General features: G+C 49.5%; 1 protein-coding gene across 1 annotated transcript in view; it reads right to left on the reverse strand.

Annotated features, from left to right (window-relative positions):
• carmil3 (capping protein regulator and myosin 1 linker 3) overlaps positions 1–13,431 on the reverse strand; it is a 56,043-nt gene extending 42,612 nt beyond the window's left edge. Inside the window, exons 1-5 of the mRNA XM_071541738.1 lie at positions 13,374–13,431; positions 11,578–11,672; positions 2,250–2,300; positions 1,837–1,896; positions 1,226–1,347 (exon numbers count right to left, since the gene is read on the reverse strand). Of these exons, the coding sequence (XP_071397839.1) occupies positions 1,226–1,347; positions 1,837–1,896; positions 2,250–2,300; positions 11,578–11,672; positions 13,374–13,431 (386 nt within the window). The remainder of the gene's footprint in view (positions 1–1,225; positions 1,348–1,836; positions 1,897–2,249; positions 2,301–11,577; positions 11,673–13,373) is intronic.
• Positions 13,432–13,805: the final 374 nt, after the last annotated feature.

A 13,805-nucleotide genomic window follows, 5' to 3' on the forward strand; every position in this document is an offset into this window, starting at 1 on the left:
TCCCTGGGATTGCCGTTTGAAGCTACACACCCTCCTACTGCATTTACATACAAACAAGCATATATTCCTTGACTTACGGTTTGTTATCTTTGCTTCATTTTTTTAGTTAGTATTCTGTTTGACAAAAAAAAGTGCCAGTGAGGAGAAAAGAGGAGAGACTGGAATCATAAAGCAAATACATACAGAACACTGGGCTATTACCTGCTTTGCTTTTGATGAGATTACACCACTAGTATTGCATTCAACACACAGTATCCTTAATCCCATTTGCCAACAAATCACACACAACACCTAACCACATCCGCGACCTTAATCCGCACCTTATCTCAACACTCATCATCCGTCCCCGGAGCGCGTGTGTGTGTATATATATATATGGGTGTGTGTGTGTGTGTTGTCATGATACTATCTGCAAGTACGTGTCTCGCTACACTGGCACCAATCGGTTACAAGGCCGCACAATCAGACCCGCGCCGCTCCCTCCCTCTCATCCCCTCTCTCCCCCTCTTTATTCTCTTTAATGTTCTCACTAGAAGCAATCACCTGCCGTGGCCCTAATGGAAAAGAGCCATTCTGAAAGATGATGGAGTGTGCAGATAGCCTTGCTCAGGTCAGTAGCCGGGGCAAAGTCGATCCCGCTGCTCTTAGGCATTGTAGATAGGACCCGAGAGAGAGAGAGAGAGAGAGGGGAGGGGGGATACTCTCTCCCTTGCTCACCTGTGCATTCGCTTTCTAAATGAACAAAACGTTTCCAGGGCTTTTACTCGGGCCCCATCTAGGCTTTACCTCGCTGTGCGTCCTCTGCACTTCCCACTCTAGGATTTGTAAGAATGGCTTTTTGACTGGCAGCCCGACTCGACGGCTGCCAGACGTCGCTCTCACCATTACAAAAAAAAACCTGCTTTAAAAATAAAAGCGAGCCGAGGCCGTGCCTTCGGGGTAACGCCAAACGCGCGGCCCACTCGCTGCCGGCGGGCAGACTTAATCCTAATGATTGCTAGGTGTTAAGTCTGCGGTGACACAGACATGGGTGGGATGGTAGCACGCCACGACGCAGGGATGTAATTGGCCGCTGAGAAACGCTGCGCACAAGCGAGGCGGCCGACGTGCCAACGCGCTGTCGAGTGCCGTTAACGTCGGCCAACTCGTCTTCGGCTCCTCGGCTCATGCAACACAACACACACACAGACGAGTCTCGCCGCTCGAGGCGCGGACGCTCGCTTACGCATATATGGAGTTGTTGAAGACGCGGGAGAGGGCGTAGTTGATGTGGCTGACCATGTGATCCAGCTGGTCCTGGGTCTGCAGTCTCAGGGAGTAGGTGGTCTTGTCTGTGTCGATGACAACCTGCGGCACATATGGGCATGACATGGGTTTCCACACAAGATCAATTTTCCTCGCGCTGTCTCTCATTTGCAGGGCCGGATCTACACTGCTGGAGGCCCTGGGCAAAATTTTCTGTGGAGGCCCCCCCTTTTGAGACTACCCACCACCAAGCAATAAAGGCTGAGTAACAGTAGTGTTTAAAGCACTGTATGTTTGTTATCTGTTATAAGATACAGCACATGAATATAAAAAAATTAAACAAATACAAAAGGTGAAATGAAGACTTTCAAGGGGGCCTCAGCCAATAAGGCCCAGTGCTCAGATTGGTAGAAAAAATACATTAAAGGATACGAGAGTCCCTAGGCATTTGCCTATTCAGCCTATAGGGAGAACCAGCTATGCTCATTAGTCATGTTTCATACTGATATGTAAACTGAAAGAGATTTGGAAAACACATTGAACTAAAAGCAGGTCCAAACAGCAAGCAAAGGTCGGTCTCCAGTGTCCTACCTGGTGTTCTGGATAGGTGTTCATCGCTCGGATCTCCAAGAAGTTGAAAGTGACCTCCACCTGAAAACAGAGTGGACAAACGTCACCGCGGTCCACTCTCCGCTCTGATGACTCTTCTTCTCTTACATCATCATCATCATCATCATCTCAACCGCAAATCTAAGTCTGAAGACCCGATCTCCCCCGCCACCTCATTGACTTCATCGTTACAATCATCGTTTTCATTATAAACATCATCATCACCATAACCATCGCCATTACCATCACTCTCCTCCCGCTCTGCAAAGCGCCGCTACTTTTTTCAGATTTCTTTCGAATTACCATGAGATCAGAGCTGGCAAGTGAAAGCCGTAAAAATTCCGCTGAGAGAGAGAGAGTGAGAGAGAGAGAGAGAGAGAGAGGGGGACATTTACCTTGGTGGGCACTTTGACAGCGAAGAGATACAGTCTCCATGTTGCCAGGACCTGGGGGGGGAGAACACATTCATTTTTCTGTCACAGAGCAGGAAATGCAAAATGCAAATCGCGGCGAAAAATAGCACAGCACAAACACCCCCATAAAGAGAGCAAATCATCGCTGCAGTTCATTCAAATGCCTCGTAACTCATGCTAAGCACTCTAGACATTAGCAAGCTAATGACGATGGGGGGTAGGCGGGTGTGTGAGTGTGCGAGCGCGTGTGTGTATGTGTGCGAGAAACAAATTTAACGGTGAGACGGCAAGTCATATGACAGTACAATTTATTGCGCTAAGTTGTGTTGATGGAACTTGCGGTTCATCACTAAGTAGCACTTATTCAACGGATCCCTCATTGTGTCAGGGGGGGGAATTAATGGTAAGATAAGGAGCTGGAGGAGGAGGAGGAGGGAAGGAGAGGAGGAAGAAGAAGACTGAGAAAAAGGTGTACTTTTGCCAAAAGAAAAAGGATTACCATTTACCAAGTGGCTGGGGTAGAGCGGGAGAGGGAGAGAGAAAACGTGAATATATTTGCGTCAGCCCATGTAATTAATCTCATTCATAATTCAAAAATCCTTAATTAGCATACCCTGTCCACGCACTCTGCATCTCTTTCCCTCCCTCTCTCCACCTCCGCGCCTCCACCTCTCCCTCCCACTAAGTCTTAGCTACACTTTCCTCCTTTTAAAAAACAAAAATCCCATTCCTCTCTCTCAAATTCCCCTCTCTTGCCTCCTGTCATTCCGCCGATTTCTCTCTCCATCGCCATGGAAATCTGCTCGTTTTTTCCATCTTCTCCCTTAATCCCTCCATCTCATTGCCACCTCCCTGTGTGTGCCACAGTGCCCTGTCTGGCTGTCCCCCTCCTCCCCTCCCCTCCCCTTCCAGCCTTAACACCTCCCTCCATCCCTCCCGCTCCTCCTCCCCCCCCCCCCCCTTCCACCACCTCTCTCACAACTCCCCTGTCTTTCTTCTTTTCCCCCCCTCTCGCAGTTTTTCTATTCTTTTTCTGCTCTGTCGCTTTCAATTCCTCAAGGCCTCTCTGCGCTGAATGGCTAATGGCGCCCCGCTGAGTGGTGGAGGGAGGAAGAAAGAAAAAGAAACATACAGAAAGCGAGAGAGAGAGAGAGACACAGAGAAGGAGACCAAGGAGGCGGCAGGACGGACGGAGACACCCGATTTCCCCCCCCCGTTAATAAAGTCCTCAGATTCCCCTCTCCTGCCGTCCTACGCCGAGTCCAGCCAAGGCCGGCCTTTCGCGGATCAGGCCCGCATCTAAACTAAAGAGACGTCCACAACAGACTCCCGCTGCGAGGAGACGAGAGACGAGAGGGAGAGGAATGAGAACGAGGGACAAGAAAAGGAGGAGGCGGACAGATACATAACCCCCCCCCCCCCCCCACCCCACCCCCACCCCCACCCCGCCCTACTCCCCAGCACTCTGCCCTGTGGAGGGGGGGGGGGCCTTTCGCAAAAGCCTTTGTGTCGGAGAAGATTGTTAGTCCCATCACAGTCCCTTGACAAGTTTGAAAACTCTGTTATATAAAAATCCGAGAAGAGCGGGGAGGGGGGGGGGGGGGCGTGATGGGACTTTGAGGCAGAGATACACAGAGAGAGAGAGAGAGAGAGAGAGAAAGGGAGAGAGAGAGGGAGAAAATTAAAGACAGAGGCATCTTCTGCCTTCAAAAAGCCCGGTGATCTGACAGAGGGAATCATCATGTAAACTCAGGCATCAATAATGCAGGCTGTCTGGTGGCTGCTGATCTGATCCTCCGTAGCAGAACAAGGCGTCTTGCGTGGGGCTTCTCCTCTCTTGATATATCATTTACAGCCTATTGAGATATCATTAGAGACAATCAATACTCCAGACAGTTATTTTTTGCCTCGACTTGGATGGGGTACGTGCGGCAGTGAAGATAAGAAAAAAAAAACCTGAGGGATATTTGATACAATATAAGAAAGATACCGGATAACTGAGCTGTCTGGAACAAAAGCTAGACATCTAGGATTTTTTGCTGGGAAGTAACAACAGAGGCTGTTTCTGATGCGGCAAGTTAGAGACAAATCTCTCAACCCTTTGTGCCCTTTATGCAAGGTAAATTATTCAACAATTTCATTTATTAGGCTCGATTTCAGCCTACATCCGGGCAAAGCTAAGGGCAACCCACCCTGAAAACGCTCCACCAGCCAATCAGAAGGCTCCGATTTCAAATCCCCAACCAACCGTAATCCATCATCCATCCCTTTCCCTCGCACCTCCCGAGACATTCCCTTCCGTCTCGCGCCCCCTCTCTTCCCGGGATCAATCGGAAATCCCAAAAAGCCGCGCGTTAACGATTCCATTTCCCCGCCCAGGAAATAAGACGACGACTTCCGCCGATTCCGGCCGGATCGCCGAGCGAAGATGATCCGGCGAGATGAGACGGGTGACATTTTGACCCGGGCCCCCGGCCCAAGGACGAGGTGGGTGACAATCTCCGAAAAGAGATGAGGAGGATGTAGAGAGAGACAGAACGAGAGGAAGAGGGACTTGAGGGAAGTCTTAAGAGACGGGGAGGGGAGGATGATGGGATGGGGGGGGGGGGTACAGAGGTGCCCTTGCTGTGATGGCACAGCGGCAGAAGCACTAGTTCAAAGAGCCAGCCTGCCCACACCAGACTGCGAGGGCAGGGTGGGAGTGTGTGTCATACGGGGAGAGAGTGTGTGTGTGTGTGTGTGTGTGTGTGTGTGTGTGTGAGTGCGAGCACATGCACCCAACAACAACCCGTGCGAATGTATCCCTTTCCCCGACAAATGTAGTGTGTGTTTGTGTGCACGCGCAAGCAGAGAGGGCAGAAGGCGGGGGCTTATATTAATCATAAGCTGTCAGGGCTCTGGGTCTTGCACTTCAAACGAGATGGCGCAAATCAAAGCGTGTCTCTGGGTCGTGTGTGTGTGTGTGTGTGTGTGTGTGTGCGTGCGTGTGTGCGTGCTGCAGCGATGCCTCTGAGGGAACAAGCCAAGGATCAGTGCCAGACTTGGCCGCCCGTGGCATCTCTGGCTCTGCCACAAGGGCATTTTAAAACACACACACACACACACACACTGTACACACATAGCTCAAAAACCAGAAACATTCCGATACACGCAGATAAACACATTTGCATAAGTCCGGCACACTACAGTACAGTACGTACCCAACCCACACTTCTTTTTCTCTCAAAACACACACATACACATATAATGATGCACAATGTCTTACTAAGCTGGCTTTGGAGTACACACACACACACACACACACACACACACAACCCCCTCATCTTTCTCTCCCTCTCTCTCTCTCTCTCATATACATGCACACACAGTTGACTACCGTCACTCAAGTGAACTCGGAGTCATAAGAACACAACCATGCCATCAGTCAATCTGACATTGTGTGAGTGTGTGTGTGTGTGTGGGTGTGGGTAAGAGAGACAGGGGGTTTGAAAGCACTGATGCCCCAGGTCCTGCTTTATAAGTAGACTTTAGAGTGGGGGTGGGAGGGGGTGGGGGGGAGAGAGAGAGAGAGAGAGAGGCATACGAGAGGAGAAGCCAAATGAGAGGAAAGAAATGCAAAGCTCAAAATCACATCTTGTTCCAGATTTCCTCGTAAAAAGAGAGCCCAGCACTTCTAAATCAAAGAGATGGCAGGCGTGCGCCGTAGAACCTGAAACACCTCTTAAAAAAGAGAGCGAGACAGAGAGAGGGGGAGGGAGAGAGAGAGAGACAGGGTTGCAGGGGTGTAGATGGAGAAAGAGACAGAGCTAGAGAGACTACAAGAGAGGAGAAATACGGGATTGGATAGTGAAAGGGAGAGAGGGATGGGGCAAGAAGTGGGAGAGAATATAAAGAAAGTGAGACTGAGAAAAGTAGGATGGAGGAGAGGGAGAGAGAGAGAGAGAGGGAGAGGGAGAGACGGGGGGGATCAAGACAATGAGAGCAAAGGAGAGAAAGGAAATGAATAGGATGAAGAGATGGAAGCAGAGATACTTTGAGTAGCCTTCCAGCCCTGCCAACACACACACACACTTTTTATCTCTCTCTCTCTCTCTCTCTCTCACCCATGGGGGAAGCGAGAAGGTCAGCAGTCACACTTCTCACACTCGCTCTCTCTCTGCCATGGGCTACTAGCATCGGGCCGACACTTGTTATGATAATCATAAGCAGCGATCCTAATTACAGCGCGGATCTCTCGCCTTGCCGCCTCGCACAATCAGACGGTAAATCCCAATCCTTGCCGAGAAAAATAGACCCGCGCCGCACGGTTTACCTCGCTGGGGAAGCCGTGAAAAGAAATGGCGCATGGTGCAGAGGTAATGTTCACCAATAACCAATCATATTACACAAAGAATACTATGGCGAGGGGGGGGGGGGGGGGGGGGGGGGTTGTGACAAAAAAATAGGGTTCCCGACAGGCCGACTCCACTCCTGCCCCATAGCATGGACTCTCTCCGCTGTCCTGCTTTGTCCTCGGCTTTCCTTTCACAGTCCAGCGCTCTGCTGGATTCTCTCCCGTGTGATAAAGTGTCATCTGAGCTGAAAAAGCAAGGCCCGGTTTCCCCATTTAGAATGCACAATTTCATTATATAATCCAGTAGTATAATGTCTCACACTTTGGGCTTTGTTTACCGCTGTCTAGCGTCAAAACAAGTAGTTTGCAAGCTAGCTAAACTTAAGCTAGCTAAAGAGTTTTTGCTAAAGAGCAAAAACGCTAAAAAAAAAAAAAAACAGGTGTAAAATTCACCCAAGACACTGAAGATTTGTTCAGCCAAACAAAGTCCGAAGGTGGTCAGAGACACATGTGGCCACATTATGGATAATCCACCCTACAACACTTAAACACTGTAAAAAAAAAGAAAACAATCGTTTCTGTCTGTCTCCACTATGTAGCCACTGTCCAATAAAGGCATAAATGCCAAAAGAATTCTTAACAAAACACACAGTTATTGGCAACGTACCTAGCATTTCTGGGCCCATTTTGTTCTTTGGAGGAGTATTTTTGGCCAAATGTAGATGGCGTGACATCAAGTTTCGATGTTTCTAGCACAGCTACAATTGCAGAAAATGTTTCAGCTATCTAAAACTTCAGTAGTAAATGCTAGGTCTTGGTTTCATTCCCTCAAAATCAAAGAGGAAGGGCTTCTTTCTAGAGCCGCCATTTTGCACCGACGTTCAGCAATCATACAGGGAGAAAATCCATCATAGAAGAGGAGAGAGACCAATTTCTCCACTGACACTAGCCTTATAGGCCAGAATGCAATGCAGCTACAAGACATGTTGTGTTTTGAGTAAAGGGCACGACTCTCACTTTTCTCCACTGGAAAAACTTGCTCTGTTGCTCTTACTATGCTATCACTATAGCTAGTTCAGGCATGTTCTCTGGGGGCTGTCAAAGGGCATTCTGGGAAATGTAGGAAATCAGTAACTGAAGTAGAAGTAGACTAAGAATGATGAGGGAAAAGTGGGTACACCATAAAAGTAAATCATAACACTTCATCACCACACAACTGCTGGAATGCATTGAACATCACAGATTGATGATAAATAACAGCGGTGGATTTTCTCCCTTAACAACAAAGTGTAAATGAAATACGTCTCCAAGAATAGCAACTATGGACACAGAGCCAACCAGGAAGCAGCTGCAAACAAGTCGGTGACCCGTCGTCACTCTCTGTACCTTCCTTTGAAGTGAACTGACAGTTGAAAAGCAATGGCATTCAATGGGATTTGAGCTCAAGGATGGATTCTAGCCTACAGTACAGAGGCACAGAGTTTCAATGCTAACATTAAAAAGAGCCTTTGTAGCTTGAGTATTATGAATCAGAAGGCTGGGATTTGCAGCCAGTGAATAAACTCAGGGTCTGGACAAGTCAGTCAAGCATAAAGTCAACCAACCATTCGACATTGGACTATAGAGTACTGTAGAAAAGAAGCAATTCTATAAGTGAGGTATAATGTTCGACTTTCACTTTTCTGCATAGTGATAGAGAAGTTAGAAACACAGTGCGGTGAAGTGAAATACAGTGATTAAAAATGCGCAGGCAGAAGAGATGCAAATTGCTAATTTGTGCAGGTGAAATTAAAAAAAAACCCCAAGGGGCTTACGAAAACATCTCACCTCAAAACAAACAATGGGAAGAAAAAATGAAACACAAGCAACATAATTAAGACATAACAAGCAGAGACAACTCAAGTGGATAACAAAGGGCAAAGGTAAGGAAAGATATCAGCATGAGAGTGATGCTGATGAGAGGCAGACATGAAGCAGGTTTTGGAACCAAAGCAAACTCGACATGACTTTATTATTTTGTCACCTATAATCAGAGCAACATTTGACAAATTTCAAGTATTCTTTATTACGACATTTTAATAAAAAAAGGTTAATAGAAAATGCCCTAACAGTCTTTGCAGTGCATTCGTATTGAACAGAAAAATTCACTATCCTGATGCTTTTGATTGTGCTTCTACAGGTGATTTGTGGAGTGCAGAAGAACCGAATGGCCCATGTCTTTTACCTGATGCAACTTAAGAGTGAATGTTGAAAATCATTATCCATCGCTCCCCCAATTAACAACAACAACCCAGCTGTAAACATCCCCTAAACCAAGACACACACACACACACACACACACACACACACCGCAGGGTCACGCAACCGCAACCTCAAAGCCCAGCCCTAATCTCATGAGTGGGGGGGCCGCTCCGTAGAATCGGCGGAATGTAAGTGGAAGTAAGCGGCGGTGCGTCTCGATCCGTCCGAGTGTGCTTAGCACTGTCAACCGCCGGCAATCTCAGCCAGCGATGGGGCCCATTATTAGATAGGAGCGAGGGAACCCACGGAAGCAGCGGAGGATGAAATGGAGCGACCGATCGGGGTAAATAAGTGGCGGAAGAGCCGGAGCGCCAACTGGGGCATCACAACACATCCGAGGTTTTCTTCTTCCTCCTCCTCCTCCCTCCTCCTTCACCCTCGGCCCTTCCTCCGCTGTCGGGTCTCCCAGTTCTCCTCTTTTCCTCTGGTGAGGCACCCCCCCACCCACTCCCCCCCCCCCCCCCCCCGGCCTGCCTCTCCTCCCTCTCCTCCCTCCATCTCTCTTTGAAGATGCTTTTGTTTTGGAGTTGCCTCTAATCTTCAAATAGGCTGATCTAATAATGGGTGTGTGTGTGTGTGTGTGCATGTGTGCGTGTGAATCTTGGTGCATTCGAGCTCGCGTGTTTGTGTGCGTGCCCCCTGTCCATGTCAAAGTGTGTGTACTTTCCAGTTTGAGTGTGTGTGTGCTATGATGGAAGCATGCATGTTGATGCTCCTCAACACATCGCCTTAGGTACCGTTCGGATGTCATGCTGCGCTCTCCCCGTGTCTGTCTGAGACAGCGGGGTGGGGTCAACAACGTGTGTGTGTGCCTGTGTGTGTGTGTGTCACAGCATGATGGCTGGTACAGTCAACACACACAGACAGCTGGATACCAGCAGTCTCCAGAGGGGGAAAGGGGGCAGAGAGAGAGTAGGAGACGGGGAAAACAAAGACTCGATAGACTGCGTAAACATAACAGCCGCTATACACTTGATGTATAAAATATTAGGAACGCCTTCTCTCTCTCTCTCTCTCTCTCCGAACTAGACGGACCAGTTGAATCCAGATGAAAGCAACGATTTCACCTGCTAAATCCACTCCGATCATATGAAGGGGAGATACAGATGAAAGGGAGGAGAAAGGGTAAAGGAGGATTTTTTTAAGCCCTCTCAAGCTTAAAAATAGTTTCTTTTTTTAAAAGACTGAATGTCAACTTAGTATTAGAAAGGTGGTCCCGAAATGTACCACTTCACTACACAACCATGCGTGCCATTGTGATTCATGAGTGTTGTTTGTGTATGTACCGTACCCGGCGAGCTCAGAACATCCCAATCTATTTACAAACTTCCTCATCTATTCACTCTTTATCCGTCCAAATGAATTTATCCATTAGAGTGAAAAGATTGCCTTTTAGAAGGGAGACCTTGACAACGAGCTAGAATGAATGCTCATATCCATCTCGCCCCTGAAAGAATTTGGAGCGGCAGCGGCAGCCAAGGCCCATTTGGATAGTAAAAAAAAAAAAAAAAACTCTCGTAAGGGAGAGACCTAATTGAATTGCATCTGATGGAAAGTGGAGCTCAATACCCTTTTACGGGTTCGAGTAAAGACGGGAGGAGGGAAGGGCAGGATGATGAGAGGAGAGAGAGAAGGGGAGAGAGAGAGAGAGGCGGCGGGGGGGGGGGGGGGGGAGGGTGATGATGGGGAGGAGAATAATCGAGATGGACAGATAAGGAGGGAGGGAGGAAGGAAACAAAGAGAGGAGACGACAAAAATAGAGAGAGGGAGGGAGGGAGGGAGGGAGGGGTGGTAATGATGGAGATAGGAAGGGGGAGGTGGAGGGGAGGAGGAGGGCAAAGGAGGGGGAGAGACGACGAGATGCGAGAGCGATAATCCGAAAAAAAAAACGGCGAGAGTCGTTCTGATAAAACAGTTTGATTCGCTCGTCAGCTTCTTTCTTTTTTTCATTCTTCGACGGCGGTCAGAATAAACAATAAACAGGAGAGGAAATGAGATCATGCTCGCATATAGTGCCTGTGTGTGTGTGTGTGTGTGTGTGTGTGTGTGTGTGTGTGTGTGTGTGTGTGAGTGGCTGTGATTAGTCAGTAACGTGGCTGACTAACTGACAATGTCTCAATAACAGCAGTGGCCTTGGCTCACGCAAGCTGCTGGGACACCTCACAGGCTGCCTACACACCCTCTGGCACACACACACACACACACACACACTCAAGCTTAGTCAAAAATCAGAAATGTAGATGCCCCTGCACATACACCAGGCCAGGCATACACACACACACACTGACACACACACACACTCACACACCAAGCCCTTGCCTGGGGCATTAAGGCCATCCTGCCACATCTAATAAAGTCTGAGGATGGACTCAGTAGGCCATGGCACGGTGTCCACTTTGCTCTGCTTATAGGCAGCAGCTGTCTTAAGCCTGTTTTTCAGTGTGTGTGTGTGTGTGTGTGGTGCGTTTCAGGACAACCGGACATGTGATCGCCCCCTTTCAATTTGTCACAATTAAGTTCCATCGATTTCCACTTTATCTCCACAGGATCAGTTCCATTCCATCAAAACGGCGAATATCTCTTTCTAGTAACCCGGTGCCGCAGCTGTACGTCTTAGGGGCGAGTGATGGGGGGGGGGGGGGGGGATGGAGGGAGGGGGAGGGGGATGTCTCTCACCAGAATCCTGTCGTCCGACTTGCCGCTCCTGGCGTCCTGCTTGACGGCTCGCACAAACTTGATGGCCTGCTTGTCCAGCACCTTTCTGATGCTCTCTGAGGGGGAGAGAAACGCAGAGGAGGAAAAAAGGGGTAAAATAGGAAGTCATCCAGACACACACACACACACACACACACAGGATGAAAAAACGCCACAGGCAGACACTCAGGGGCATCTAGACAGACAGAGACAGACAGCTACAAACACACAAAGATACACAGACGCATAGCTACACACACACACACACAACCACCAGCTGAGGAGGAATCATAACGGCGCTATTTTTAGCTTCAGAGAAAAAGGAAGAAGTAGCCTGGCTCATCTCAATGGAGCCGAACCACAGGATCCAGAGCCTGCCGTCTTCCACATTGACACAACATTAACCCGTATCGCACAAACACGCATGTAAGTGAAACCCACGCATGCATTTCTTTCATAATTTCTCACTTTCCACATCAACCGTGAACTTGGCTCTCGCACCTGAGTGAGCGGCGGCAGACGCGAGGGGGAGCGAGGGGAGGGGAGGGGAGGGGAGGGAGACACGCAGATCGAAGGAGGGATCAGCCAAAGACAAACAGAGAGTTACCGACGTTAAGCTCGGGTAAGACCCAATCGCTTAAACCCTTTAACACACTCTGCAGAGGGCCCCTTCGGTCCCTGCTGCTCTGACCTCGGCATCTGCTCCCTAAGGGGTCGAGCGAGGGAGGGAGGGAGGAGAGGGAGAGGATGGGGTCAGCTCCCCCCCCCTCAATTCCCTCCTATCCCCTGACTGTTTGATGGATCTGTTCACTCACACACACACCCCTCCGAGGCAGGTGTGATGGCCTAATGCTGGCTCTTATCACCGGGCCAGACAGACAGACGGGGCTTGGCCAGGTGGAGCTGCTCACCCTGATAAACAGCATGGGGATTTATTGCGTCAACATAATTAGCAGTGAGAGGCACCCCTTCTTTAACACCTTGATGGGTGTCGTCCAGCATGTGTGTGTGTGTGTGTGGACTGAGCAGCGGTGTCCAATCCCTCCAGCAGAGAGGGGTCAGTCTGTGTGCGTTGGTGTACGTATGTGTGTGTGTGTGTGTGTGTGTCGTTAAGCCCACGCCTGCTGCACGCAAAGCACTCACATACGCACAATAACTCCCACGCGCGCACACACACACAGAAAGAGCGAGAGAGAGAGAGGGGGGAAAAGTCGAACTGAATCCACATCAAAGCCAGAACGCACGCGCGCATGTACACACATACGCGCGCGCAGCATCATATCACTCCGCACAGTCACGCTTTAACACAGTAAACACATAAAAATAACTCTCCGGCAAGCGGGCGGCACTGTTGAAACCACAGCGCCCGCGTGCGTGATAAATTTCGGGGCAATTTCAAGGCGGATCTTTATGCCAAATCAATCGAAGAAGTGAACACTCCGCTTCGGGATCGATGAGATTAACATCTTCACTAGCGAGGGCTTCCTCAACCGTTAAATATCTTTTTTTTTTTTCTTGCCTTGGGAGACATCTCTCCTGCGCTTGCTCCTGCGCTTGCCTGCGGCGAGAACTCCTCTCAAATCAAAGGCACACGCATAGATTTAAAGAGTAACTCAGTGGGGAAAAAAAACACACAAACTAACCCAATAACCTGCCATGTTTCCACGCGTCCAGCTCTCCTATCCTGTCCTTTCCCGGGCTCCCTTCGCAGATGGCGTGAATGTCAGGTAACAGAAATAGCCTAAACACCCCCCCAAGAAACTCGGGTTTGAGTTTACCTGTGATTTCCCTGCTGACGCTGACGAACCCCGCCGCCGTGCTCTCCTTCGAGGCCATGGTGCGCTCCTCCCGTCGGCCCCTTCTCCTCCTTTCTTTTCCTCCTTTTCCTCCTCCTTCTTCCTTCTCCTCTCAGTTGTCCCCTCAGATCCTCGCTGCGCACTCTTTCGCCTCCTCTCCTTTCCTCCGCGCCCGCTGGTGATCCGGGCGCAGCGGCAGCAGCAGCAGCAGCAGCAGCGGGCAATGCAATGCAATGAAATGCGATGCTATGCGATGCGTGGTGCGCACTGGCAACCCGAGGAGCGCCTGCGACCTCAGCGCTCATACGCACATTGGAGAGAGGGAGGGAGGGAGGGAGGGAGGTAGAGAGAGAGAGAGATGGTGGGTGGATTGTAAGGGAGGAAGAGGAAGAGGAGGGGGGGGGTTAGAGGTTG

The sequence above is a fragment of the Centroberyx affinis genome, unplaced genomic scaffold (genome assembly GCF_046629955.1).
Source record: "Centroberyx affinis isolate AG114_WGS23_722 - 3 ecotype Tasmania unplaced genomic scaffold, CSIRO-AGI_Caff_v1 ptg003944l_1, whole genome shotgun sequence".
Classification (NCBI taxonomy): Eukaryota; Metazoa; Chordata; class Actinopteri; order Beryciformes; family Berycidae; genus Centroberyx; species Centroberyx affinis.